Source organism: Neopelma chrysocephalum, unplaced genomic scaffold, assembly GCF_003984885.1.
Source record: "Neopelma chrysocephalum unplaced genomic scaffold, ASM398488v2 Primary Assembly neopelma1_283, whole genome shotgun sequence".
NCBI lineage: Eukaryota > Metazoa > Chordata > Aves > Passeriformes > Pipridae > Neopelma > Neopelma chrysocephalum.
Window position 1 is genome coordinate 23,429 of NW_020897945.1, and position 25,278 is coordinate 48,706.

At 41.0% G+C, this 25,278-nt stretch overlaps 2 protein-coding genes across 3 annotated transcripts; one reads left to right on the forward strand and one right to left on the reverse strand.

Annotated features, from left to right (window-relative positions):
• Nucleotides 1-44: 44 nt before the first annotated feature.
• LOC113977958 (scaffold attachment factor B1-like) lies at nucleotides 45-19,097 on the forward strand. Of its 2 annotated transcripts, none has more exons than XM_027704526.1 (21): nucleotides 45-378; nucleotides 2,091-2,178; nucleotides 3,089-3,153; nucleotides 3,240-3,446; nucleotides 5,362-5,424; nucleotides 6,020-6,047; nucleotides 6,952-7,450; nucleotides 7,885-7,934; nucleotides 9,789-9,889; nucleotides 11,836-11,985; nucleotides 12,081-12,157; nucleotides 13,078-13,217; nucleotides 13,558-13,649; nucleotides 14,031-14,137; nucleotides 14,934-15,227; nucleotides 15,519-15,656; nucleotides 16,150-16,192; nucleotides 17,476-17,597; nucleotides 18,094-18,206; nucleotides 18,325-18,376; nucleotides 18,653-19,097. In XM_027704526.1, the coding sequence occupies exons 1-21, from the start codon at nucleotides 190-192 to the stop codon at nucleotides 18,780-18,782; spliced, it is 2,748 nt and encodes a 915-aa protein (XP_027560327.1). In that variant the 5' UTR covers nucleotides 45-189; the 3' UTR covers nucleotides 18,783-19,097. The 2 variants fall into 2 exon arrangements, with proteins under 2 accessions (XP_027560327.1, XP_027560328.1); XM_027704527.1 differs by lacking the exon at nucleotides 45-378 and adding an exon at nucleotides 708-772.
• A 2,609-nt stretch (nucleotides 19,098-21,706) lies between these two features.
• Nucleotides 21,707-25,269, reverse strand: MICOS13 (mitochondrial contact site and cristae organizing system subunit 13). Its single transcript, XM_027704531.1, has 4 exons — nucleotides 25,146-25,269; nucleotides 23,775-23,931; nucleotides 22,963-23,014; nucleotides 21,707-21,926 (listed from the first exon to the last, which is right to left on the reverse strand). Exons 1-4 carry the CDS (start codon nucleotides 25,172-25,174, stop codon nucleotides 21,829-21,831), a joined length of 336 nt encoding a protein of 111 aa, XP_027560332.1. The 5' UTR covers nucleotides 25,175-25,269; the 3' UTR covers nucleotides 21,707-21,828.
• Between the last annotated feature and the right edge of the window lie 9 nt (nucleotides 25,270-25,278).

Sequence of the window (25,278 nt, forward strand, 5' to 3'; positions counted from 1 at the left end):
TCACTCACTTCTCCCTCCAGGCCCCGCCCCCTCTCTCCTCCCCGCGCCTGCGCGCTGCGCGCTTTGTGCCCCCTCCCCTCGGCGCGTCTCGCTCCCACCATTTTGTGCTGTGATCGCAAGGTTTGTCGCGGGGCTGGGTTGTGTTCTCCTGTGCGCTCGGACTCGAGGCAAAACATCGAAGGGGCCTTGATGGCGGAGAGTCAATCAGCGGCCGGACTGGGGGATTTCACATCCCTTGGCGGGGCCGCGGCTTTCGGTTCGGAACCCGAAACGCGGCGGCTGAGCGAGCTGCGAGTCATCGACCTGCGGGCCGAGCTCAAGCGCCGTAACCTGGACAGCGGCGGCAACAAGAGCGTCCTCATGGAGCGGCTGAGGAAGGTGAGGCGAGCCCCGGCGGGGGGGGGCGGGCGGTGCCATCCGGGTCCTTTGTCTCCGGCGCGCTTGGCGCGTGCGCGCTCGGGGCCGAGCCGGGGGCCTCCGGCGGCCCTGAGGAGAGCGGGGCTGCAGCCGCTCCCCGCGCTGCGCCCCGGGGCCAGCCCCGGGAAGCCGCGGAGGGGTTGTTTGGCGCCGGCGCGTCCCCTTCTTCGCACCGCTACGGAGCCCTTGTCCTTGCGGGGACGGGCAGCAGCCCCGCCGCTGCTTTGCTTTGTGACACTGCTTTATCGTGTGGGCCGCCCGCCCGCCCCCCAGCCGCTCCGTTGGAGCGCTGCTCATATTCCACTCGGCGGAATCCGAGATGGACCCGGCCTTCCCGTCGTTCCCTGACCCTGAGGTTCGCGCGTCCTTCCCTAGTTTTCTCTCTCATTCAAACGGTCACACACACGCGCGATTCTTTCCCGTATCTTTTCTCGTGCTTCCTTAAACGCTTCACAGAATGGGTCAAGTTGGAAGGGATCACAGTGGGTCATCTGGTCCATCCTCCGTGCTCCAGCAGGGCCATCCCAGAGCACATGGCACACGATTGTGTCCTGACGATTCTTGCGTATCTCCAGTGAGGGAGACTCCACACCCTCTCTGGGCCATGTTCTGTCACTGCACAGGAAAGAATTTTTTCCTCATACTCAGGTGGAACTTTCTGTGCATCAGTTTCTGCCCGTTGCTTCTTGTCCTATTGCTTGGCACCACCATACTTCACCTGACTCCGTATCTCCTGCCTGTCTGGAATGTATTTTTACAGACTTTCACGAGACCAGAACAGTATAGTCAGTCCTGGCCCTTTTATGGGTTCTAACAGGCCTGCACATTGAGAAAAGGTTGCTGTCAGATATACCTGAGTTCCTGTAGCAGTCACTGTCAGTTTTATAAAGTACTTATTTGCTGAATAGGGAGCTTTACTCCTCGGTCATAGCTTGATTTGGCTGTGGGGTTGTGTTAGACCTTACTATTTATTGCTTCTGTCAGGTGATACGGCTGCCTGGCTGTATGACCTGAACTAGGGAGAGGCACTAATGACAAATCCTTAAAAATGCAGTTGTAGTTTAACCTCAGTAGGCAGCAAAACACCACATGGCCAGTCACTCATCCCTCACTCCTTGCAGGATGGAGACTGGAAGTGGAAGGGTAAAAGTGAGAGTAAACTTGTGGATTGTGATAAAGACAGTTTAATAATTTTAAAAAATGCAAGGGTAAAAAAAGAGCAACATAGATAAAGGAAGTTAATGGAACACCCAAGAAAAACAAGGGATGTAAAAGAAAATAATTGCTTGCCGAGCCTGTCCCCAAGTAATGGCAGCCCCACCATCTTTCACCCACACCAGTTTTATTACTGAGCACATCATCATATGGTCTGGAATATCCCTTTGGGCAGTTGGAGTCAGCTGTCTAGCTGTGTCCCTTCCCAATTCCTCGTGCACCCCCAGCCCTTCGCTGATGAGGCAGTGGGAGAAGCAGAGAAGGTCTTGACATTGGGGAAGCATTGCTCAGTAATAACTAAAACATCCATCCCTGTGTTATCAGCACTATTCTCAGCACAAATTCAAAACGTAGCCCCATACCAGCTACTGTGAAGAGAATTAACTATCCCATCCAAAGCCAGTACAAATGCACACCAGTGAAGAATACAGTAGATGTCATACTGCTGTTTCCAATAGGCCATTGAGGAAGAAGGAGGAGATCCTGATGAAATTCCTGTGGCCTCAGAACTGACCAACAAGAGAATGCCAAAAAGAACTAGCAAAGGTATGGTGTCTGTACACTTACAATTCCATTGTTTGCTTGTAGCTAGAACCTGGCATACAAAGTTGATGTCTTCTGTTTCATTAATTTTAAAAAAAAGTGGTTTTTACCTTATGGAAAACGGTAAAACTCTGTTGCGTTAGTGAGCAATAACAAGTTTAAATGATAATATGACACCTAACTGTACTTTGTTAGCAAGCCTTGAAACATGTAGACGAGACTGTAAATTGCAGGTGTTTCTGTACTTGTGACCATGAGTGTAGAATTGGGTCAGATACAGAGCAAGCAGCTGCAGCATAAGCTCCTGTGGAAAGCTCATTTGTGATTTCAGTACATTTTGATTCCAAACATTAAATATTGTGTGTACCGTGTTACACATGGCTTATTTTAATTCCTCATAGCCCGTTCTTTAAAAATACATTCTGGAGAGAAATGGGCTGTTGAAGCTGCTTCTTTCAAGATAAAGGGACTAAAAATAGAGAAAAGAGCAGTTGTCTGAATAGCAATATGAGTTTGCTGGTGAAAGTGATGTGTGCATCCAGAATCTTGAAAGTGAACGCTAATTCTAAATCAGTTTAATTAAGAGAGGTTTTTTTCCTAAAAATCTTCGAGTGTTATTTTTAAATGCAACACCTTCTTAGACAGTATTGTCTTTGTAAGTACTGAAGTGTAGTGGAATGAGACTGTAGCTACAGAAAAATGTAGCCATGCTACTTATAGTTCATGCTCGTGCTGTTGGCTTCTGTTGAGTGGCAAGTTGACCTCGGTTATATCCAGACAGAACCAGACTTCTGAATCAGTGTCTTAATGATTTCTTGTTGAAAAAAACTCAGTGTTAGATAGATAATTCACCACAGATTAAACACATTACAGAATTTAGTGCTATGTCTCACTGTGGTGATACTGTTTTTAGGAAGAAAACCAGAAGAAGAAGGTATTGAAGACAATGGCCTAGAAGAAAACTCTAGAGATGGGCAGGTAAGTTGAAATCATGATCGCAGTTACTAAGAATATGCATCATTTAGCCCACAATAAGTACACATTTACCCTTTTTCTTTCTGTAGGAGGATATTGAAGCAGGTCTGGATACCTTGCAGGACATTGACATGATGGATATTAGTGTATTAGATGAAGCTGAAATAGATAACGGCAGTGCTGTGGACTGCGGGGAAGATTATAGTCCTGATAATATTCTCGATTCTCTGTCTGATAATAAAGACAACGTTGAAGCAGAAATGAAAGAACTTCCAGATCAGCTAACAGAAAATGAGGTGAGTAGAGGTCTTTGTAATTTTTCAGAAGCTACTTAGTAAGTATATGGGCACATGAACAAGTTATTTCAGTCCAGTAGAATATAGGACACGAGTGGGGTCTTAATTCTATTTCACATTAACAACTCCTATGTCATACTCTTTTAAGTGGTAAATATTCTTGGACTGATCAGAGGCTTGAAATGTTCACAGTAGATGGGTCACTGCCTTCATTACCTTACAGTATCATCTTTACTTAACATGATAAGAGCCTGGAACTGAAAATACTGTATTAGTTTCCATGTTCACTCTTCCCATTTATATGTTATTTGTCTTGAAGCGTATATATGTATGTATATATGTGTCTAGTCATCTAGTTAGTTATATATATGGAGAGGGAGAGAAATACATTTTCAACTCACAGGTAATTTGGAAATCTTTTCTGCAGAAATAATACTCAGGTTTAAGGGAGTTATGTTGTTCTACTTTCTCATAGAGATTAATAAAAGAAGAAGCAGAACTTCATATATTGCCCTGTTCTGACATTTGCGAGGCTTTTGACTTGGTTTTGAGGGCAACTTGCAATCTCATTTACAGATAGCACGATCTCCTGCTACTGAATGAATAGGGTAATCCATATGTTATGTTCAGTCCTCAGATATTATCCTTCTTGGATCCTTGTGGGTTTTTTTTCCTTTTGGGCTGTTCACTCACAGAACATACTATCCTTCCTTGCCTCCTTAGGGTTCTTCTTCTTAATTATTTTAGGCCTGCATATCTGTCTCAATTTTTTATCATTTACCTTCTGTCACGTGAAATGGGAGATTTTCTCACACCCTTTGTGTTTGACTGGCCTGTCAGTGCCCCAGGACAACTGAGACCCTTGTGCCCAAGCAGTCTGTCAGTGTCCTGTTGTGGGGACCCTTGACTGGACAGTCTGGATCAGAGGGTGGTTCGACCGAGCTGTTCCAGGTCACGTGCCAGCAGCGTGAGACAGATCCCCTCCCAGGTCTCTTCAGTCAGGTATGGTACTTGCTGCCAGCAGCTGTTAGTGCCCTCGAAGGACTCACACTTAACAGTTTATGGAATAACACTATTAATATAATAGCAAATTGTGACAGGTTAAGGTTTGGGGATTGCTGGTGGTAGTATCTGGCTGCAAAGAAAAAGTAACATAGCAACAGGCTCTAATTCCTAACAAAAGCTGGCTTGAGTTAATCAGTCAGTGGCACAGTAAGGGTCTTACCCATAGACATCCCAATGGAGGAGAAGACAGGTTCTGCCCATGGACTGTTACACTGGAGTCTTCCCCAGCTTTGCCCTTGGCTTTCCCAGGGCATTGACCAATCAAACACAAAGGATTTGAGAAAATCTCCTCTTTAATGTGACACCTTGGAACACAATCATTCCAATGGCATCCAGTTAACCTGAAAGGGAATTTTGTGGGGGTCTGTAAATTAAAGTTGTTGTGAGTCATGTAACCCATGAGCTTTGGTTGTGTATTACCATCAGCTCTTAAGGAAGGAAGGAAGATTTTGGGGGTATGTTTTGGTTTTGTAAAAGTAGAAACCTAAGTCAGCCTTATTTGTAACTTGTTTTTTCATTTAGAAACTAAAGTTAAAAAGTGGGAAAATGGAGAAATACATTCAGTAACCACAGAAATGTGAAATAAATTTCTCCTCTAAATAAGAGTAACTTTGAGATAGACAATGTCATGTTGAAATTAAAATGAAAGGTATTAGGAGAAAGATATTTAATCATCAAGAACATTTATATGTTGCTGCTCATTCTTGGCCACAATCTGAAGTAGCAATTGAGACCTGTCAAATACTTTAAAATATTTCTTGTTTTCTTGATAGGGAAAATTAAATACAAGTGTATTCTCTGTAAGTTACTATTGGTAAGAAATTATATAATTTCTTTTTTACTCTTTTAGGAAGATTATGATGAAATTGAAAACAATTTAGAAGCCTCCTCTTCTGATTTAATTGAAATGAAGGTAAATTGAAAATGTAGATGTGTTTCAGATTGCTGTATTATCAGTATATTGTATTATTAGTATTCACTCTGTTCCCACACTAAAAAAAAAAATGTGACCATAATATGAAATTGTAATAGAATCCAAAACATACATAATCTTGCTCAGCATATAGTCTCTGAAATGAGAATGCCCTATTGATTTTTCCTACCTTCCAGTCAGCTCTCAAGACTTCCATCACTTTCATGACAAAAATATGATCTTGTACTGATGATTTTTTCTTTCTCCCACTGATTGTTTAAAATAGCAGCTGGGGTTGTTTTTTCTCTGTAGTTGGTGTGGTGGTACATAAAGATACATTAGTGGTCTCTTTAAAATTCAAAGTTAGTTGTGAGAATGCAGTTGTGGCTGATATTTTGATTCAGTTTTCATGTGCCAGTAAAATTACGTATATAAAATACTCAGTTCCAGTGGATGGTGAAAAAAAGAGCTAGATGTAGTAGGTGAACTTGTGTAGTTTTCAATCTTGAGATTGGGCAGGGAGTTGCTATTATTCTCTGTTAGAAAATATATTTTATAAAATCCTCATTCTGTGTTGGTTTTTTTTCCCAAACAGAAAATGGAGAAGCTACACTTGGAGCCAGGTACTGTTAAAGAAAAACATATTCCTGTCTTTTCAACTAATACTTTTTAAACCATTAACTATTAAAAAAAAACAAGCAAAAAAACCATAATTTGCATTATTTTTATGATGGACAATCCAGATCATGCAGGGTCATAGAGATTGGAAACCCAATCATATCCCCAGATCTGTGAAGTGATGCTTGTCATCTTTGAAATATTTCCAGTGAAATGAAATGGTTTAAAAACCTGTTAAACTACATAAATGGATTTAGAGAAGTTAATCACAGTTTAAAAGCTAAATATTCTACTTGTAAACAGATCTTGCGATATTGCACACACCTTAACTCTGTTACTAAGTAGTGGACAGTGAAAGCAGTAAAAAGATATTTTAGGGCACTAAAATGTAAAGATTAGTTACTGGATACAGAAGAAAGAAGAGAGTTTCTTCATGGAAATTTCATACAGATACTTTTCACTTTCTGGACTGCAAACACACTCATGCACCATCAGAAGATGCCCAGTTCTCATGTTGGACTGTCTGCTAAAAGAAATTCACAGAAATTTAAAAATTGAACTCTCAGTGCCTTGATACGTTCAGTTAAGCATCTTGGACTCGAAGCTAACTAGAGAAGAAACAGAGCTGAAGGATTTAATGAAGAATATGGAGGATGAGCCAGAAGTTTTTTGTTAAATCTGTGGGGTCATTTTTCTTCCCTGTTATGGTTTTAGGGCTGATTTGGTAGTTTGTGAGCAAGCAGTTAGCATAGTACTTTTAACACTGTGTACACTAGGGTTTTCCAATCTCTGTGTAGCTTAGAAGTTCTCTTGGTGTTAGTGTGGCAGCCATGCCAGTTCCACATTTGTGATTGCTGTATTTCCCTGGTGATTAAATCTTGTGCCATTCTATTCCTGTTAAATCCGTAGAAAATGAGAAAATACTCGACATTTTGGGGGAAACTTGTAAATCTGAAGTACTTAACGAAGAAAGTTCGGAAGTGGAGCGGCCACATGCACAGGAAGCAAGTATGGCGGTGCCAGGCAAGAGGCTGGCGGAGGAAGAGGACGCTCTTGGTGGCGCTCAGTTGGAGGAAGATGCTTTAGATTTGGACAGCAAATCGGCCCAAGCTATGGCAAGGAAGGAAGCAAAGCGTTTAGTTGTAGCAAAAGGGGAGACATGTGAACAGACACTAGAGGAAGAGAAGCCGGACTCTGAATGTTTAGTAGTAGAGACCCTAAGCGATCAGAGTAGCAAACGCTCCCAAGGCCTGGAAGCCTCTAGTGGGGAACCAGCGGCCAAAGGCGCAGGTGCTGAAGGCAAAGATAGCAAAGAAGATGCCAAGAGAACAGAAGACAAAGCTAATTCTGAGGAATCCCCTGCTACTAAAGAGTCCTCAGCCAGTGAGGGCGGTGATCAGAAAAAGAGGTTTGTTTTTTCTCCGTTCTAGACCAGATGCTATCTTTTATCATTGGTCGTTAAGTGATGCGAATAAGCTGTTTCCTTCAATTGGCCACCGAGACTGATGAAATTGTAGCCTATTCCTAAAGAGTGTGTTTTAGTTCTCCATGTGCAGATATTTTTAATTTTTTTTTTTAAACGCAGTGGGTTTGATTTCTTTCCTTCCTCAACCTTCAAAGGTTGTTTTCCCAAATTACTCTTATTTGTAATCATCATCTTAATGTAAGTCTGTTTAAGAATCTGACTTCATTATTTCTTGTCAGATTTCTTAAATCAAGTATACTGAGGTGTGTTTTCATTTGCAAGGTATTTTCTGGTAGGTATTTAATTTTAGCTTTTTTCATAATTTATATTTAGTCACTTTCGTTTCTGACTTGAATAATATGATGTTTTGTCTCTAGCCCTGTTGAGGAGGACAGAGATGCAAAGACAACCTCAAAAGATGAGAAAGGTATGTTTGTTTTCAAAAGTAGAACTTTAATGATTGCTTGGATAAGTGTATTGGATGGAGTATTTCAGCAGGAAAAGCATAGCAGACTGCAGTTGTTAAATAGTATAAATTCGCCTCTTTCTGGATTTTCTTTATTCATAGAAAAATAAGTATTTTCCTTTTATGCATTTTTTAAGAATGTCTGCATTGCACCCTTTTGCTTGTAACTTGATCTTTAAAGATAGACATTAATACATGGCAAATATATCTTTTATGGCACTGAAGATGCTTACTACCAGCTGTTAGTGAGTCAAGAACCTTTTGCAATTGTTTTTGCTTTACTATGCACTTGTGATTCTTCAAACCATCTTCTGTTTTGCTGAAGTAATTTGGGATCTAGTATTCACATACTAGAATGCCAGAAAAACTTACAGCTTCATGTTGTCTTCGAATTTGATTGATTTTATGAAATCTTTGTCCATGCAAATCCTATTTGTGGTGCAAATGTGCATCAGAAGCAAGAAAAAAATTTCTTGATCAGCAGTCATGTGCCTGCTCCTTGTTTTCCTTGTGCTTCTTCCTTTTAATACATCAGGCAGCTGAGTCTTTGCAGCTCACCCCACCTTTCTGTTCTCTTCTACCTGACCAGGACAGAATATTTAGAACTGACTGTTAACATTATTTTTACACACTGCAGGCAGGTAGTTCAACACTTTTAATAATAAGCAAGAAACTCATTATGAGGTCTCTCTACTGACTGGACAGGAAGAATTTGTTTGGTTTAAGTTGGGTTTTACAACACAGACTCAACTCAGTGTCACTGCTTTTTCCAGGGTCCAGGGTTATACCTATTTGTGCAAGCTACTGGACCTCACTGTGAGCTTCATTAGGGTCTGCTCACCCTAAAGTCTGTAGTCTTGTGTTCTCTTATTTCAGAATATTTGAAGAAGTGTTTTGTGCATGCTGTTGTTTACCTGAGGACTTGAGTATATTTTTTTTGTGGACTGAGAAAACTTTTCTTGAACTTTGCATTCAAAATAGCCTGCAGGAAGCTGGGTGTCTGATAACCACCTTGCTCCTGCATACCTTTCTCCAAAGGATGTGGTGTTTTCTGTAACATTGCTTTTAGTCATTTTCTGACTTAGTGAACAGCAGTGGTGAGAGTTAGCTGCTTGATTACATGGCATTCTCTACATACAGAGCAAAATTACTGAGCCAGGATTCTGGTGCCAGTGTAACTGCAGGTGTCATTTTGAAATTACAGAAGTGTTGTGGAGTAAAAACATCAAAGCCTAAGGCTCAGCTCTGCAAAACACCAAGACAGTGCATCTCCCATGTGTTTGCATGCATGACATACCTTAGTCCAGGCACTTCTTGAGATAGGTGATGGCAGGTGAACCTCTTTTTTGTTTGGGTTTTTTTTTTTAAGAGGTTGATACAAATGATTGCATCCTTCCCTAGGAAACTTGTGTAAATACTGACAACTGTGATCTCAGCACTGAGCTCATACTTGCGACAATGACAAAAGTTATCAGGAAGATGGAAAGACACCTAAATAAAATAGCATTTTGGAACGGTTCTGGAAGAAATATCTTCCCTCAATAAAAGCAATTCTGTGAAATTCCATATATCACCAAAAAATAAAAAGCAGATGGAAGCAGCTGAAGTGAAACCTGATTCCCACCATTCATTGAAGCCTTGGAACTGAACACTGCCAAGATTGATGCAAATCATGGGAGGAGAATGTTGCACATTGCATTTCACTTGCTCTCTGATGTTAAAAAATTAAACATTTGTGATACTGTTCCTTTTTAATTCAGAAGTAGTTGCTAATTAGAATTTTGGGTATGTTCTGGTTTTTGTTTTCCTAATTAGGTCGCCCTGCTAGCAGTTCTGGTAGAAACTTCTGGGTGAGTGGACTGGCTTCTACCACCAGAGCTACAGATTTGAAGAATCTGTTTAGCAAGTATGGAAAGGTAAGAGGTTATTTTTGTTTGGTTTATTGTTGAGGATTTCTTTGCTTGAAACTGTTAATAAGACTTCTTAAGCTCCTGTCACTGAAAGTACCAGTGAAAGGAATCCAATTATCAACAATATTGTGGGATATCAAGGAAAAAATCACAGAAATACACACTGAATGACTGAGGGCTTTTTATTCAGTTGCTTGCTTCCAAAAAACCCATAAAATTCCATTTGCAGTCCTTTATTTGAAAGTCAGTAACTGTTTACACATACTTTTGTCTCCTGTGCAGTAGTATAGTGTCTTTACCTGTTGAAAATTCACGGTCAATGGTGAATTTAATGTTTATAAAAAACTGCCTCAGGACTAGGGAAAATATGCAGTAAGTGTTGAAACACAGTTATTGGGGAATATCTTAAGAATTGCCCTGGTATCTGAAGTTTTATTTTTATGTAGAGTTGGCAGTTGCTTTAAAAAGCACTTGTTTGGATAGCTTGGGATATCAGGAGGGGTTGTTTGGTTTTGTTGGCAGGGGAAGTCCTGCTGTTGTTATTAATGACAGACAAAATGGAAAGTTAAATCTTCCTGTCAGTTGGAAAATTGAAAGCTAGTTTAATAGAAGACTTAAAGACAGCAGTAAGGATTTTTGTAAGACATTTGAAGCCTATTTAAAGATTACTATCAGGAGATTGTAGTAAAAGAAAACTGTATGTACAAGCAATCTGCCATTGAATATTTTACCAATGAAAATACTCTGGAACTTAAATATGACCTTACAAATAGGTACAGAAACGGATTAAGTGTAGCAAAGCTTTGAGTTTTTCTTCAGGTCATGAGACTAGTAAAACCCTTTTAATGCTTCTCATAACAATAAAAATGCAGTGCTTTCCTTCCATTTATTTGCTTAGAATTCCGTCTGGTAACCTAGAACATTGATCATAGAGATGTGCCACAAAATTTTAAATGTAACTAAAAACTAAGCGACAGCAAAGCTAGTATTTGCCTCTAGATAGATGCCATGGTACTATTTAGTCATTTAAATAAAATGACAGTTATTTTCCTTAGGGTATTAGCAGAGGCAAAGCTCCCTTAGAAGTAAATGTCCATCCATCCATGGCTGGGCTTGGCGAACGAAGATTTGGGGAGGGCTCTGCCCACGTTTGTTACAAGTGCACTGGTGGCTAAAAAGGCCAATACAAGATGGGCATGTCCAGTTGCAAAAGGCACAGCAGAAAGACTCCTTAGGTGGTACATTCTGCAAGACACGATTCTTTCTGCATTGTCTTTTCTCCTCAGGAGTGATCCTGTGTGCTTTAGAAGTAAATATACGTGTGTAATAAATCAAATGCATGGAAGTAGGTTCGTCATCCAGCTGCACTTTAAAATACCACATTTCTGTGAAATGTGGTTGATTTCTGTAATGCAAAGTGAGCTGTATTGAATATATGAACATAAGTAAAACACCATTTATGTGGGCTTTTTCAAGCTCTACTTTTTGAGGAAACATCCTGTTTCTTACAGAAGATAGATAACATGGTTGGTCTGCCTCACCACTGACATGTAAGCATTTTTTTGAGGGAAGATGGGACTTAGCAGTTGAGCTAGCATTAGCATGTATGTGGAAATTGGCTTAAAAACTTCTATTGTATTGGTTTTTTACTCTTTTATACTTGAACAAAGTGGTGTTGTTGATGTAAAGTTAGACGCCTTTTTTTTTTTGTTGTTGTCCCCTTGTGGTCTTTCTCCAGAAAAGAATTCAGTCTTTGGCTGTCATCTATTGATGCAGCTTTTGTAGTGTTTCATTGACAGCAGAAGCATCGTGGCAACACTCCTTTGTGTTTGTTAATCTCTTAACAACAGAAGTTTCCTGAATGGTAATGGGCAGGAATTAAAAAGGGTAGAAAGTGGAGCTTGCGGTTCTTGCTTGTTACAGTGAGTGTAACACCTCTTTCTTTTGGAAAGGTGGTGGGTGCAAAAGTGGTCACCAATGCTCGCAGTCCTGGTGCTCGCTGCTATGGCTTTGTTACAATGTCTACTGCCGAGGAAGCAACAAAATGTATCACCCATCTCCACAAAACAGAGTTACATGGGAAAATAATTTCTGTAGAAAAAGTGAGTACTTATCCTCAAAGATACCAAGTTCCCATCAGATTATACAAATGATCGAGACCACATTCTCAGCTGATCATGTGCAAAATAAATTTCAGGCAAAAAATGAACCTGCTGGGAAGAAGACAAGTGAAAAAAAAGAGAATGAAGCAAAGAGAGAAACAGCCAGTGAGAGGTACTGTTCTAAAAATTCTCTGTCCAAAGGTGTTTTGCTGTTCCTCAGTCTATGTTGATGTCAGGGAAAACAAAGTTACAGTAAGAGTAAAACATTTCTGTGGCAAACATTCAAAACGAGGAGTACCTGCATTTTTTTAACTTTTTCTACAAGATAAACTTCTGTTGATGTTCAGTGCCTAGTTTAACATGTTTCTGTTGTGTGCTTTAAGGTTTCAAGCATACCTTTTAATTTAGCTGTGTTTAGGTTTTAGTAACAATTGTGGTGCTTTCATGTCTTAAATCTATAGGAAAGGCCATTTGAGGATTTTGACCTGTATGTCACTGTTTTTTCATTACTTTTTGTCTCTCATTGGAATAGGGTCTCCTCCAGTGATGGTGGTCACAAACAGTTAAAAGAGAGTTATCCAAGATCCTGTTTCCAGAACATGTTCCTCTTCAGCACTATGCTTTTTCTCTCTGGCATTACTGAAAGTAACTGAATAAGACACTAGGAGAGTGAATAAGACACTAAGACCTTTGCTTCAGTTGTCTTCTTGAGGCATACCTTGTGTTAAATGCTATTTGCTGAGAACTTTTTGCTTTTATTTCAGCTAGTTGCCTGACAAAAATGGTTCACATTGGCTCTTCTTAATTGTCACATTGTTTAAGAAACTTTGTGGGTATTAAGCACATCACAGTGTGAATTTTTCCTCATTCTTCCAGTTGAGATGCCTGAATCAAGTGTTTTGACAACTGCACTGGATGGTCTGGATGTCTTGTTTTCTGGTGTAGGATGTTGTGGAAGGAAACATTTGGAAATCTAATTATGACTGTTATCACATCAGAATTCTACCTTTTTAGTGTGTTGCTAGCATTCTGCTTGAATTTCCTTTTCTCTTAGTCTGTATTAGTCTAACCTATATCAATATCTATCTGTAGACCTGGCAGTGGTAAAAGGGATGAAAAAACTGACCAAAAAGATGATCCTAAAAAGACAGAAGACAAAGATGAAAAAGAAAAAAAAGACAAAGATGAACAGAAGTCTGGTTCGTCAGATCAACCTAAAACTATTAAGTCAGGTAATTTGGCTATTCTTGTTTCATAGAGTAAAATATATGTTGATGTATGAATATTTAATTTTAGGTAGTTCTTTCCAAAGAACTGCCAATGTTCTAGGGTTGTTTCTGATTCTTAGTTGGAAATCCAGAATGTATAAGGGGGAGGGTGTTTTGGGGGGAGATGTTTGACATTTTGTCATCCTTGAAAGAAGCACTTGGAGTAGGTGTAGTGAAATATTTGGTTTTGAAGAGAGGGTTAAACGTCCATTTTCACATTTTAGAGAACATAACTTCTAGCATAGCAATGAGTTTGGTGTAGGTTGTGTAGTTTGATTGTTTTTTCCACTTCTGATTTATTTAGGAAGTAAAGGAACAGAGAGAACAGTAGTAATGGATAAATCCAAAGGAGAACCTGTTATTAGTGTGAAAACATCAACTACATCAAAAGACAGAGTGAGTAATGTTTCTGTGTGGGAAACATTTTCCTTAGAAACAAATACTGGATCCTGCTAGGCTACATGTAACCCACACTTGTCTTGCCAGTTTGTCCAATTAGAGTTTCTATAACATGGATTTACATCTTAATTAGTAAAATACTTTTTGTTCAGCTGATACTATATTCAGCAATCAAACCCTGCCAAACAAATGTGGGAAGGTATTACTGTGTTAATACGTGGCGTGTCTGTAATGTTAAAAAAAGAACAGCTTTTTTGAAAAATGCAGGGGCCAAGCTTTCAGATATGATATGTACAAATGGAAACAAGAGTTTAGAGTATTGTTTGTAATAGTTGTCCTTTAATAAATTAAGTTTCTCTACTTCAATATTAAATACAGAGCATTAAGAGCCAGGATCGCAAATCAGAGAGCAGAGAGAGACAAGGCATTGTGCCATTTGACAAAATTAAAGCACAGCGAAAAATGAGGGAGGCAGAGCAGCGCCGGTAAGAGCAACTGTGACATTGTTTGACATTTTTTACCCTATCATGCATATTTTATTTTCATTTTAATTAAAATGACTAAGAGATAAGAGGATTTCAGGGTTTTTTTTTCACTTGTAACTTGTTAAATGTTTCTGGGTCACATTATCTATTGAACTTAATTCAGGTATTTATTTGTTTTGGGTGGGGTTTTATTTTTGTTTTCATGATGTTTAATACAGGATAAAGGTGACAACGGCCATCCTTCAAATTCCTTGCTAAAACTGTGACTTGAATTCCACGTTTTCCACACAGTACAAAACTTTTGTTCCTCACCTAAAAGTAGTTGAATTAACCAGGAGAAAAATGCTTTTGTCATTCTTAATGCAGAGGAAGAAGTTTGTCTCTCATAGTTAGATTTCTGAGCTTGAGTGAAGTCATTATCCAGCATACCACTCTGGCTTTCTTGACAGAAATAAAATATTCTTCACAGATACTTTATTTCAGTATAAGAAATGAGCTATGGGCATTTGGATTCAAATTCCCCTGACCATATAGAATTATTTGCCCCCACAGATGGGTTTTGTGGGAGTAATATGATCAGTCTCTTAATACAAGTAATTCCTGTGTACACTGAGTGTCTTCCCTCCATGCCCTCCCTCCCACGCCCTTCCCAGGTATAATTTCAAGGAGCTGAACAGTCACTGTGCTATTAATTTTTAACGCTTCTTTCTCATTTTCTTCTTTTTTTTTTTTTCTTTTTCACTTCCTTTATTTGTTGAGGTGTTACATCTGTAACCTTTTGTTTCTGTTAAAATAGCACACGTGAGCGTCGGGAGAGACAGCAGCACCTCCAGACTATCCGTGAACGAGAAGAAAGGGAGAGGCTTGAGATTGCTCGTGAGAGACTGGAAATCGAGAGGCAGCGCCTTGAACGAGAACGGATGGAAAGGGAAAGACTCGAAAGAGAACGAATGCACATAGAGCATGAAAGGAGAAGAGAACAAGACCGCATTCAGAGAGAAAGGGAAGAGCTGCGGCGCCAGCACGAGCAACTGCGCTACGAACAGGAACGTCGGTCTGCAATGAGGAGACCATATGACATAGATGGCAGGTAAAGCCAGCAAATACAGATTATGCAAGTGGAAGACATTGCTGCCAGGTTCTGTCTCATCAGCCTGGGCTGTAAAAAGCCATACATATGCTCTCAGCTTCCATCAGTCAGCAGTTGTTGACTGCATTGAGCTGACTGTGTTTAAGAGCCCTAGTCAAGCTATCCTCTCTAAGGTTTTTCAACTCCGTTTTGAACTTAATTACCCTTCTTTTAGTTTGCACTTTGGTTTGGAAGGGGGAACAATATCAAAAGTCGTTATCTGGACTAAAAGGACTAACATTCCTTTCTCAGGAGGGATGATCCATACTGGCCAGAGGCAAAACGAATGGCAATGAATGACAGGTATCACTCAGATTTCAGTCGCCAGGATCGATTCCACGACTTTGATCACAGAGATCGTGGTCGTTACCAAGAGCATTCAATAGACAGGTTGGTGTCTTACCTCCACTGTATTGCCTGAAATCGAAAGACAAAAGACTGTATTTAATGTCACATTTTGCTGCCTTTACTGTGTGCTTGGTTTGCATTTTGTTTTTCAAATGTGGTTTAGTGGCTGTGGACCTTTTTGTCTATAACCATGAAGAGATCTGTATTGTGCCATGAGTTGAAGCTTCTGGCAGGCTTGTTCAGAGTTTTTTTACAATGCTGTTTCACATACTTTTAGGATTCTGAAAAATTTCTAAATAATTTGAAGGCACCTAGCATTTTAACAAGAATATTCTGGTTTATACCTCAGGACTAATTAGTTTTCCAGGAATCCAAAATGTGCCATTTTTTTCATATATTCCAGCTGTTTGTGCCTTTTGTAGATGTTGGCCCTATGAGAAAGCAAGATTTTTCATCTGTATTTATAGATAGATGGATTTTTATAAACTGCTGTATGTTTTACTACCACAATCTGATTCTAATTGTCTGCTTATAGGAGAGATGGATCAAGGACAATTATGGGAGATCGGGATGGACAAGTGAGTTGCTTTATAGAGCTATGGAAACATCTTAACATCTTATAACCTGTTTTTTTATAGTGTGTGTCAGATTAAATTTCAGTAGTTGAGAATTACATGATATCTCCCAAAATATGTATCAATAATCAGATTATCTTGTTTACTTCAATAAGATGAAATTCAATTCAAAGACTTGTTTATTATAAAATATATAGTTATTCTGATAGAAATCAAAACAAGCTAATTGCTTCAAAATAGACTATTCCAAAAGATGGCATAGAAGAGGCAGAGGTACAAAGTATACCTCTTTGAGGTTACGTGGAAATAACAGCAAAATTAGTAGAGATGTTTGCACTTTTTGAGGGCTGGAAGAAGGACCTTCAGGGCACATTCAAGCAGTGAGAGATTAGGAGTCAGGGAATGCTCAAGTGCCCTTTCCTGATGGTTAAGCTGTGAGATTTGGAGGGACCTGGATATTCTGGAGAGTTGGGCAGAGGGGAATATCATTAGGTTCAACAACAGGAAATGCTAAGTCCTGCTCTTGGGGAGGAATAACCCTGTGCAGCAATACATGCTTGGGACCAAGCAGACCAAAAGCAGTTCTGCAGAGAAGGACCTTGGTGCTGTGGTGGACAGCAAGCTGATAATGAGTCAGCATTGCACCCTCCTGGCAAAGAAAGCCAGTAGCATCCAGGGAAGTGTTAGTAAAAATATTCCTAGAAGGTAAAGGCCTTTTTACTCAGCACTGTCTGGTGTTCTGTGCCTAGTGCTGGGCTCCTCAGTACAAGAAGCTTATTGGAGTAAGTGCAGTAGGGCCTAGAGAATCTTCTGTATGAGGAGAGGCTGAGAGAGCTACGACTGTTTAGCAAGGAGAAGAGAAGGCTGAGGGTTTGTCTTATCAATGGGCATTAATACTTCATGGGAGAGAGGATATGGGGAGGATGTAGCCAGGTGCTGCTCAGTGGTGCCCACCGACAAGACGAGTCAATGAGCACAAACTTAAACACGTGAAATTCCATCTAAAGTTAATACAAATCACCTTTAACTGTGAAGATGGTCAAACGCTGGAACAGGTTGCATGGAGAACTTGGCTCTAGCTGTGAAGAAATTTAAAACCTAGGGGGAGAATCTTCTAGGCAGCCTGCCCTGGCTGATCCTGCTTGAGCAGGAGGGTTGGACTAGATTGATCTCAGGACGTCCCTTCCATCCTAAGTGACTCTGTGATTGAGTAATTACTGCTGAGCAACTTTAAGCAATTAACAAGTCTGTTTTGTGCAGTCCTGTAAGTGTTCTTTGCCTTTTAGCATTACCCAGATGAGCGCCATGGAGGACCAGACCGTCACTCACGAGACTCTCGAGAAAGTTGGGGTAGCTATGGATCTGACAGAAGAATGAGTGAAAGCAGAGGGATACCCCCACAGTCACGGTTAGTACCCTTAACTAAAAATACCTTTTCTTGTGCATCAAAGGAATATTTCCATATGTGGAAGTGGGACACAGTTTTTGGAAGTACAATTCTTTTTTTCCAACATTAACCTCGAGTGTGTTGGATGGACTGCAAGTGAGTAGCTCGTTCAGCTTGCCTTGTCCATCAAAACATGCATCTTGGCATGAATTTTTTTTTAATAACCACACATCTTAGTCTTCATCCTTTCCATTAATTTTAACTAACATTCCTATTAAAGCTTGCTATTTTCAGGATAGTGGTTCTTCCCTGATATCTTTTTTTCATATCTGTCATCTTATTTGGTTTGAGCAGAAGGATTCTACTGAGATTTGACTTAACAGATACCAGTATAAATATAAGATTTGCATGCACCTTGGTAAAGTATTTGAGTAAGTTTGTGACTTAGTTTCTGTACTTGAATCTATTCTGTGTGCTCTGGCTCATGTGAGAAGATATGAATTTCATACCCTCACAGGGATGGACGTGACTGGGGAGATCACAGTCGGAAGTTTGAAGGACATCAAGATCGTTCCTGGCAGAGCAGCGTGGATGGAGGAATGATAGGACGGGATCATGAGAGATGGCAAGGTATGCTTCCTGCACAACAATTCATTAGTTGTGCTATGTAAAGAAGAAAAATTACAGGCATTATCACTGAAGTAAAACTATTACTGTAGATATAAAGGAAGCATTTGAACTTTTTTAGGTGGAGGTAGAGGCAGACCTGGCCATGTGATGCATCGTGGAGGCATGTCAGGGTAAGAACTTTGAAAGGAGAGAAGTGTTTGTTAGTTTTCCTTTTAAGGGACATTTCTTCTAAATGGAAACTGGCCAAAGAAATATTTTATGGGAGTATCGGTTATTTAATTAGTTACTTAAATGTCAAGGAATAATAAAATATTCCCATGGGTTTCATGTAGTGCATCTAATGGAAGAGTGAAAAATCACACCAAAAATTGTGGAAGAACACCTGTACTAGCAACCTGACCACCAGAGTCACAATAGAACATTAAAATGTCTGAATCACTTTCTAGGCGTGGCAGTTTCATGCAAGGTGGCAATCAAAGTCAGATCATGCATGGAGGAGGAATGCAAGGAGAAGGATTTGCTGGCCAGGAGAGAGCAAACAGACCGAATGATCCTCGTTTCAACCGTCGCTACTGATTGTGTTTAATTTTTAATGCAAGGTGGCAAGAGAAACAAATCTGTTACCCAGGGTTACCATTAATTGTAACTTATGGGCTACTGTAATTTTTTTTAAGCTGCTGCCATATTATGTCACTCAATCCAATGTGAATTCATTTGTTTTGTAAGGTGTTGTTCATATCCCATTTAAAATGTTTGTTAATGAAGCATTCCATTTTCCATAAATAAACGCCAGTTTACAGTTAATTGCTTTGTTTGAGCAGTCCCTGTAAAACTAATTTATTCAGCTCTATGTTAAACCATGTAACTTTCAAAGATGAAGTGTCAAAATGCCTTACAGGTCAAATGCCCTGTCAAAATGCCCTTTGCACTTTCAGTAGCACACAACACCCAGAAATACACTGAAATGCTGTGTTACCTTAGACCTGTCAAAATTAAGTAGACTATATGCCACCATAAGAGAACCTTAGTAGATTGCAGTTGTCAAAGTTTGAACACCTTGCCACTGCAAAATTGACATAGGATATTGTAGGACAAGTGGTGAAGAATTTTTTTGCATCTTGTCTTATGTTGGTAGGTACTGTGCAGTATAATACCCTACAGTCTCTGAAAAAGAAGTTACATACTGAGTGAGCAGCACAGCTTCTGTAGAGACAGCACAGAGGTGCTTGTGAACCTCTTCCAAGTGTGTGTCAGAATCATTTTATTTAGCTTCTGATAGATCAGGGTAGTCCAAAACTCCATCAGTTTCAGGGCAGTAATTTTACTTAGCAGTCCATAATTTCTTTAAAAGACTAGTAACAGCCATTGGCTGTCCTTTGGCATCATTTTATGAATGTGTTGAGAACTAACGTGATCATGACATGATCTGGCACTTTGTTGTATCCAAATTATAATTTGTCTTTGTGCAGTCATCTCTGGAGCAACATGGCCTCAGCATTAACCACCAAGGATGGCTTTTATGATGGCAAGAGGAAAAAAATCTTGTTCCTTTCATTTGTAGGGTCATTTGTTTTTTTCCATCTTCAGAGATGGGGTTTTTATCAGTTGCCTGAAGATATTTTTTCATACATCCATAGAGAAGGCACATGACAATGTTGAATCTTTAGAGAGCAATCATCAAAGGGCAAAAAAGTGGTACAGATCATGAAAAGCACAGAGGAGAACTAAAGTTCTAAGCATACCAGAGGTGCAGTATTCTACCTATTTGTACACAGTGTGCTTTGTTCAAAGTGATTACATTTTGTAGCAAAAGCTAGAGAGATGAAGACTCTAGATGACAGTGTCAGAATTTTCTTAATGGGAGGTTTGGCCTGATGAGATGGAGGTTATGACTTGTAAAAATTAAACAGTGCTCTGGAAAATCAAGTCCTCTCTTTTATCAAAGCTCAGTGATGGGGTAGTCAATGGCAGACTGAGCTCTCCATGCAGATTGACTCTTACTCTAATTTGAGGGAAGAGAGGTGTATTCCAGTAAACCCACATTCCCAGTGCATCCCAAGCTGAGCTATGTTATGACGTGCTGCTTTTCAAAGCCAGTTGCCTGAGCTGCAGCAAGCTGACTGTACAGGGGCTGGAAAATGGCAGACAGCTCCTGTCTCATAGCTGGCGTTAACCTGGTGTCCCCAGGAGCCAGCCTGCATAAGCAGCCCTGCACAAGTATCTCAGCACCATTATTTTCTGGGGTGTGTACACGGGTAGCTATGACAGAAACTCCTGCAAGAAAAGCTGTGCTGCTTCAAAGGCAGTTGACATTGGGAAGTTGAGGAAGAAATGGGATATGGATAGAGGTTATCAAGGTTCTAGAATGAGGTGAAGGATCTGCCACCTGCACAACAGAGAACTCCAACGTTTACTAAACTTGTAGCTTCCATCTGGACCATAGATTTGGACCCATCCCTCAGGAATTAACTTAAGCACTTTTTAAAGCTATTTATACCTTAGTCAAATCCTCTGAAATCTCTTGGCAGTTGGTTTCATCATATAACTGTTTGTTAAAAAAGGAAACGAAACTGCAAATCCTTCATTCTCATGTTTTAAATCTGACTCCTAATTTGAGTAAGCACTCATCTGCTCTCCCTACCTACCACTGCCTGTTTCCTGTTCTGTAGCTGTGCCTCAGCTCATTCTGTAACTAGCATAGACTAGAACAATGCAACTGTTGTTAGCACATCAGTGTGGGAGAAATGACAGCCCTGCTGCCAGCAGCGAGGTCAATCCGTCCCTGGTTTTAGAAGCATGAGCAGCAGCTCTGGGACAGAGACCCAAGAGCAGAGAGGTTACAAGCTGTGCAATTACAATAACCCATCTGATACACACACAGATGCTTCCTGTGAGGAGGGAACAGATTCATACTGATGCTGTGCCATGATATAATGACTTCACCAACCTCCATGCTACAATCCCATCACAAAGGGTTAAAAACAGAGACTCAGTCTGTAACTTCATTTTACAATAGTGATGCCCTCTAGGCCATTGGTGCTCCTTAGGTACACCTTGGCTGAGACTGAAAACTGACCTCGGAAAAGTTTTCATCCACATTAAAATGAAAACATGCAGAGTCTGCCAAGTGGAGCATATTGCGACCTAACAAAATGTTTCATGCAGATACAAAATGTTTCATGCTCAGTTACCCTCCCTGCACTTGTATAAATGCCCTAAGCCATCTTTTACAACATCTTTTACTGTTACCTTGGATTTTTAATTTTTTTTTGTAACTCTTGTTGGCTTGTTTTGAATAAGATGGCATTCACTTTCAAGATTAATTCAGCTTCAGAATAATCTGTTTAGCTACTAAGCTTGGCAGCTTTGGGACAGAGGTGGTACCTCAGCATACGGCCACCACTTCATTACAAATGATCTGTGATCCCTGAAGCCTTTGATCACTGCTAAGAAAAAGCAATTGTTCCAGTCTGTATGCTAAAACCAACCCAAATACAAACTGAAGTTCCAAAGTCTTTTATTGTAGCCCTTACACGGCTGAGCTGCCCTCCAGAGCGACGGACTGTGCATCCTCTCAAAGCCAACACAGGATAGAGAGAATCATGAACCCTGGAGAACCTGTTCATTTGACAAGATCCTTCACATACTTCCAGCCTTCCACCGTGTATTCACAGGCCCTGGCGGGAGCTACAGACAAGGCAGACATGACTGTCTGCACTCCTGCAAGGAAAGCAGAGAAGAATTATCCCAAGGTCATCATTCAAGCCAAATTTCCCACTGTTACTCTAGCATTGTAGATATCTAAACACAGAAAGAAAAACTGAGCTCTAACTCAGATGCTTTCAAACACCCTGTGGCCTGAATGATCCTTGGTTCAAGTACAGCTTTATTGTCTCAGTAACATTTGTGACACAGAAATTCCAACTTAAGGGCCTCTATATGAGATGAAACAATCACAAGACTGAAACAAAGAACTGGGCTAAGTTCCATTTTATTTCTGGCCTTATCACAGACTCCATGGGTGATGCTGGACATGTCACAGTATTTGTGTACCGTGTGTCCCCACAATTACATAAAGACTCTTTGCTGCACCATAAAAACTATTTATTACTAGGTATTTATAACATGCTTTAACCTTCAAACAAGATGCCTAAAATTCTAGGAACAACAGGAATGCCCATTCCTTCTGAAAATTCAAGGGCTCAGTTCAGACATACTAGCATCTGTAGAGTCTTCAACCTTTAACCAAAGGTACACCTTTCTTAAGTTATCATTTATTTTTATCCTCTAGTTTCCTTGATCATTGCCAATGCTGATGAACTCACCAGTGCATAAACTCTACTTATTTACTGTGGGGGCCACAGGCCTCCCTGAACACTTTACTGAAACTTTCAATCTTAGGTTCTAGGATAGTACAGCCATGCCTGTCTTGGGGCACAGGTAGGCAGCAAGCTTTGTAGGTAGAGACACCAGCTCCCTGGTTAGAAAAGGCAGCCAGGTTTATGGACACACATCCTCCTCCTTATTTCACAGTTGGAACAACAAGAAATTAAGTCCAAAGTCAGTCAGTGTGCTAGTCTGAAGCAGAATATGCTTCCTCAGCCCCAGTCCCAATGGTTCTTCCAACAGACTGTAACATCTATCAGCTCCTTCTCCATCATTCAATTTAGGAGGACGATGTTGAAACAAGACTGGTATAAGCTACATCACTCTTGGCCCCTTGCTCCTTTCAGAGCTTGGTGAGCGGTTATTTTACCTTTATTCCAGGAATCAGAGAGGGAAAAGTCAAATTTTGGAGTGGGTGGGAGCTAGAAAGAGAAAGACAAAATATCAGCACCTGAGGCGTTTCACTTAGAATTCACATCACATTGGCAAAGCCTCTTGACCTCAGATCTCAAAAATACTTAGGTGCCTACTCTCCCTAAGTCTCGAAAGGGATCAGACATGACACTTTAAGTCTGGGCTTTGCTCTTTTCCCCAGAAGGTAGTACATATCATTTGGGTGCTTGTGAAAAACATCTCCTGAGCTGTCTCCTTACATGGCTGGCTGTCATCTCTTAGTTTAGAGTTGTCTCTAACATGAAAAATGCTTTTCAAACTTAAAGCAAAGGCTTCTTTTCTGAGGATTTTAAAAACTAAGAACTAATAGAGGAGGGCCTCTTCAGGCAATTTAAATTCAATTTGATGAACTGTTAGCAATTTGAGAATATGGGAGGATAATATTTTCATTGGTTTTTCTGAAAGCATGTAGGATTCTTCAAAAGAAGCTTAGGAATACCACTACATAGTGAAATATCACCCAGAGCATATTTGCAATCCTCTCCTTGACCCTGCATAGGCTGGTTACCCCTTCTCCTTTGAAGTAACATCTGTGAGCCGTGTATCTCCTCCAAATTTAAAATTTTATTCTCCTTCCATTTCAATCCTCTTCAAAATATTTGCAATGTTAAATCTACTTTCAACAGTAAAAATCCTACCAACTTCACTGGAATCAGAATATCACCCCAATGCTTCCTCCTCATTCAGAGAATGTGTTTGTTTTGCACTGTCCATCTAAACAGCCCTTACCTCCCAGCCTAGGTAACTCGTCCACTCCTGGATAGCTGGAGGCAGTGCTGCTTGAGCTTTTTTGAGTGCTTCAGCACCTTGTGTGCCACTGCCCAGCAGCCCCTGATCATATGCCACATATACAGCAGCTCCAGCCAGGCTTCCTTTGATAACAAACCTGAAAGGATCAAAAGCAGAACAGTTCAGTTCACATTATGACCATCAGTGCATATGTCTCAGTAGGTTGTGACTGCCAAAGGGAGGGTATTAGTAAAGAAATCTAAGGGTCACAAATACTCTAATGTCTTACTGCAGACAAAAAGTTGCAGAAAAATATCTAGCTACCTTCCTTTTCTTTCTAGGCCAACTACTCCCCGTTAGCCCCTTGAAACTGTACCTATTCACATTTTATCAGTAACAGTTTTCATGAAAAAAATGCAGAAGTATCAAGCATCTCAGAGTATCTGCCACTCTGGCACATACCTTTGACAAGAGGAACTAAAGGATTCTGCAGTGGGTAAGTCATCCATGTGGTTCTTGCTGCCTTATTAATAAGGATAGACACCAATACCTCTTTAAGCTCATTAAAGTCCAGTTAACATCTGGCTATGGTGTTTGCACTGCCCAGGCTTTTAAAGTTTCCCAGCAGACTGCATGGTGTGCAGTTTTACAGCTGTAGTGGCAACCTACGAATTGGATGATGGGAAGATAGTATTTGGCCTTTACTGGCAATTTTGTTATAAATAAGAGATCTGAGGAGACTGACTTTTCCAGATTCACAGGACAGAGAATTGTTTTCCCTTTAAAAAACAAGAAAAGCTATTGTATGAACAAACAAACCAAAACCTGCCAGACAGTGGTACTGCAGTAGTAGAATATAGGGACAGATACATCTGTCGAGAGAGGCAAGAAGAGAATCAATACTTAAATTCATGTATTCACGCATATTTTGGGGAAAAGGGATTTCTCTGCTAAAACGTACTGTTCACTCCCAAGAATACCCTTCCACGCTTCCTTCCCTGCCAGTGGGGCTGTATTTCCAGACCTGAGCGTGTTCCCCCGGCAAACGGGCGCCCTTCCGCGGCACTCTGGGTTTAATGTTACGTGTTCATGCTCGCCCCGAAAAAAACCCGCCGCAATCCCGCCCGGCACATGAAGACACAGGAGGAGCTGCCGGCCGGGAACCAGCCGGGCGCGGGGGCGGCCGAGGCCAAGGGCGCGGCGCGGAGGAGCGAGGCGAGGCCGGGGCTGCGGGCACGGGCACGGAGAGCCGGGGAGCCCCCGGGAGCTCCCGGGAGCCCCTGGAGCGGGAGGCGCGGGGCGGGCGGAGAGAGCAGAGCGGGAAGGGCGAGCGCCGGGCCGGGCCGTGCGGGCAGGGCCGCGGGGACTCACTTGGCGACGGGGACGAGCCGGGCGGCCATGGCGGGGCTGCGGAAGCCGTCACCTGCTCCGGGCCGGGAGCTCCGCCCAGCGGCGGCGGCGGCGGCTCGGGGGGCGCGGCCGCGGGGGCCGCGGTTGTGGGGCC

Bases quoted from the DNA above. Each gene is read 5' to 3' on its own strand.
- LOC113977958 (XM_027704526.1), top strand. From the start codon at position 190: ATGGCGGAGAGTCAATCAGCGGCCGGACTGGGGGATTTCACATCCCTT. The intron at 3,154-3,239 runs GTAAGTTGAAAT...TTCTTTCTGTAG, and splicing joins AAAACTCTAGAGATGGGCAG to GAGGATATTGAAGCAGGTCT. The intron at 15,228-15,518 runs GTAAAGCCAGCA...TTCCTTTCTCAG, and splicing joins CCATATGACATAGATGGCAG to GAGGGATGATCCATACTGGC.
- MICOS13 (XM_027704531.1), bottom strand. From the start codon at position 25,174: ATGGCCGCCCGGCTCGTCCCCGTCGCCAA. The intron at 23,932-25,145 runs GTGAGTCCCCGC...TGATCCTTTCAG, and splicing joins CGGCTCGTCCCCGTCGCCAA to GTTTGTTATCAAAGGAAGCC. The intron at 23,015-23,774 runs GTAAGGGCTGTT...TTCTCTTTCTAG, and splicing joins CGAGTTACCTAGGCTGGGAG to CTCCCACCCACTCCAAAATT.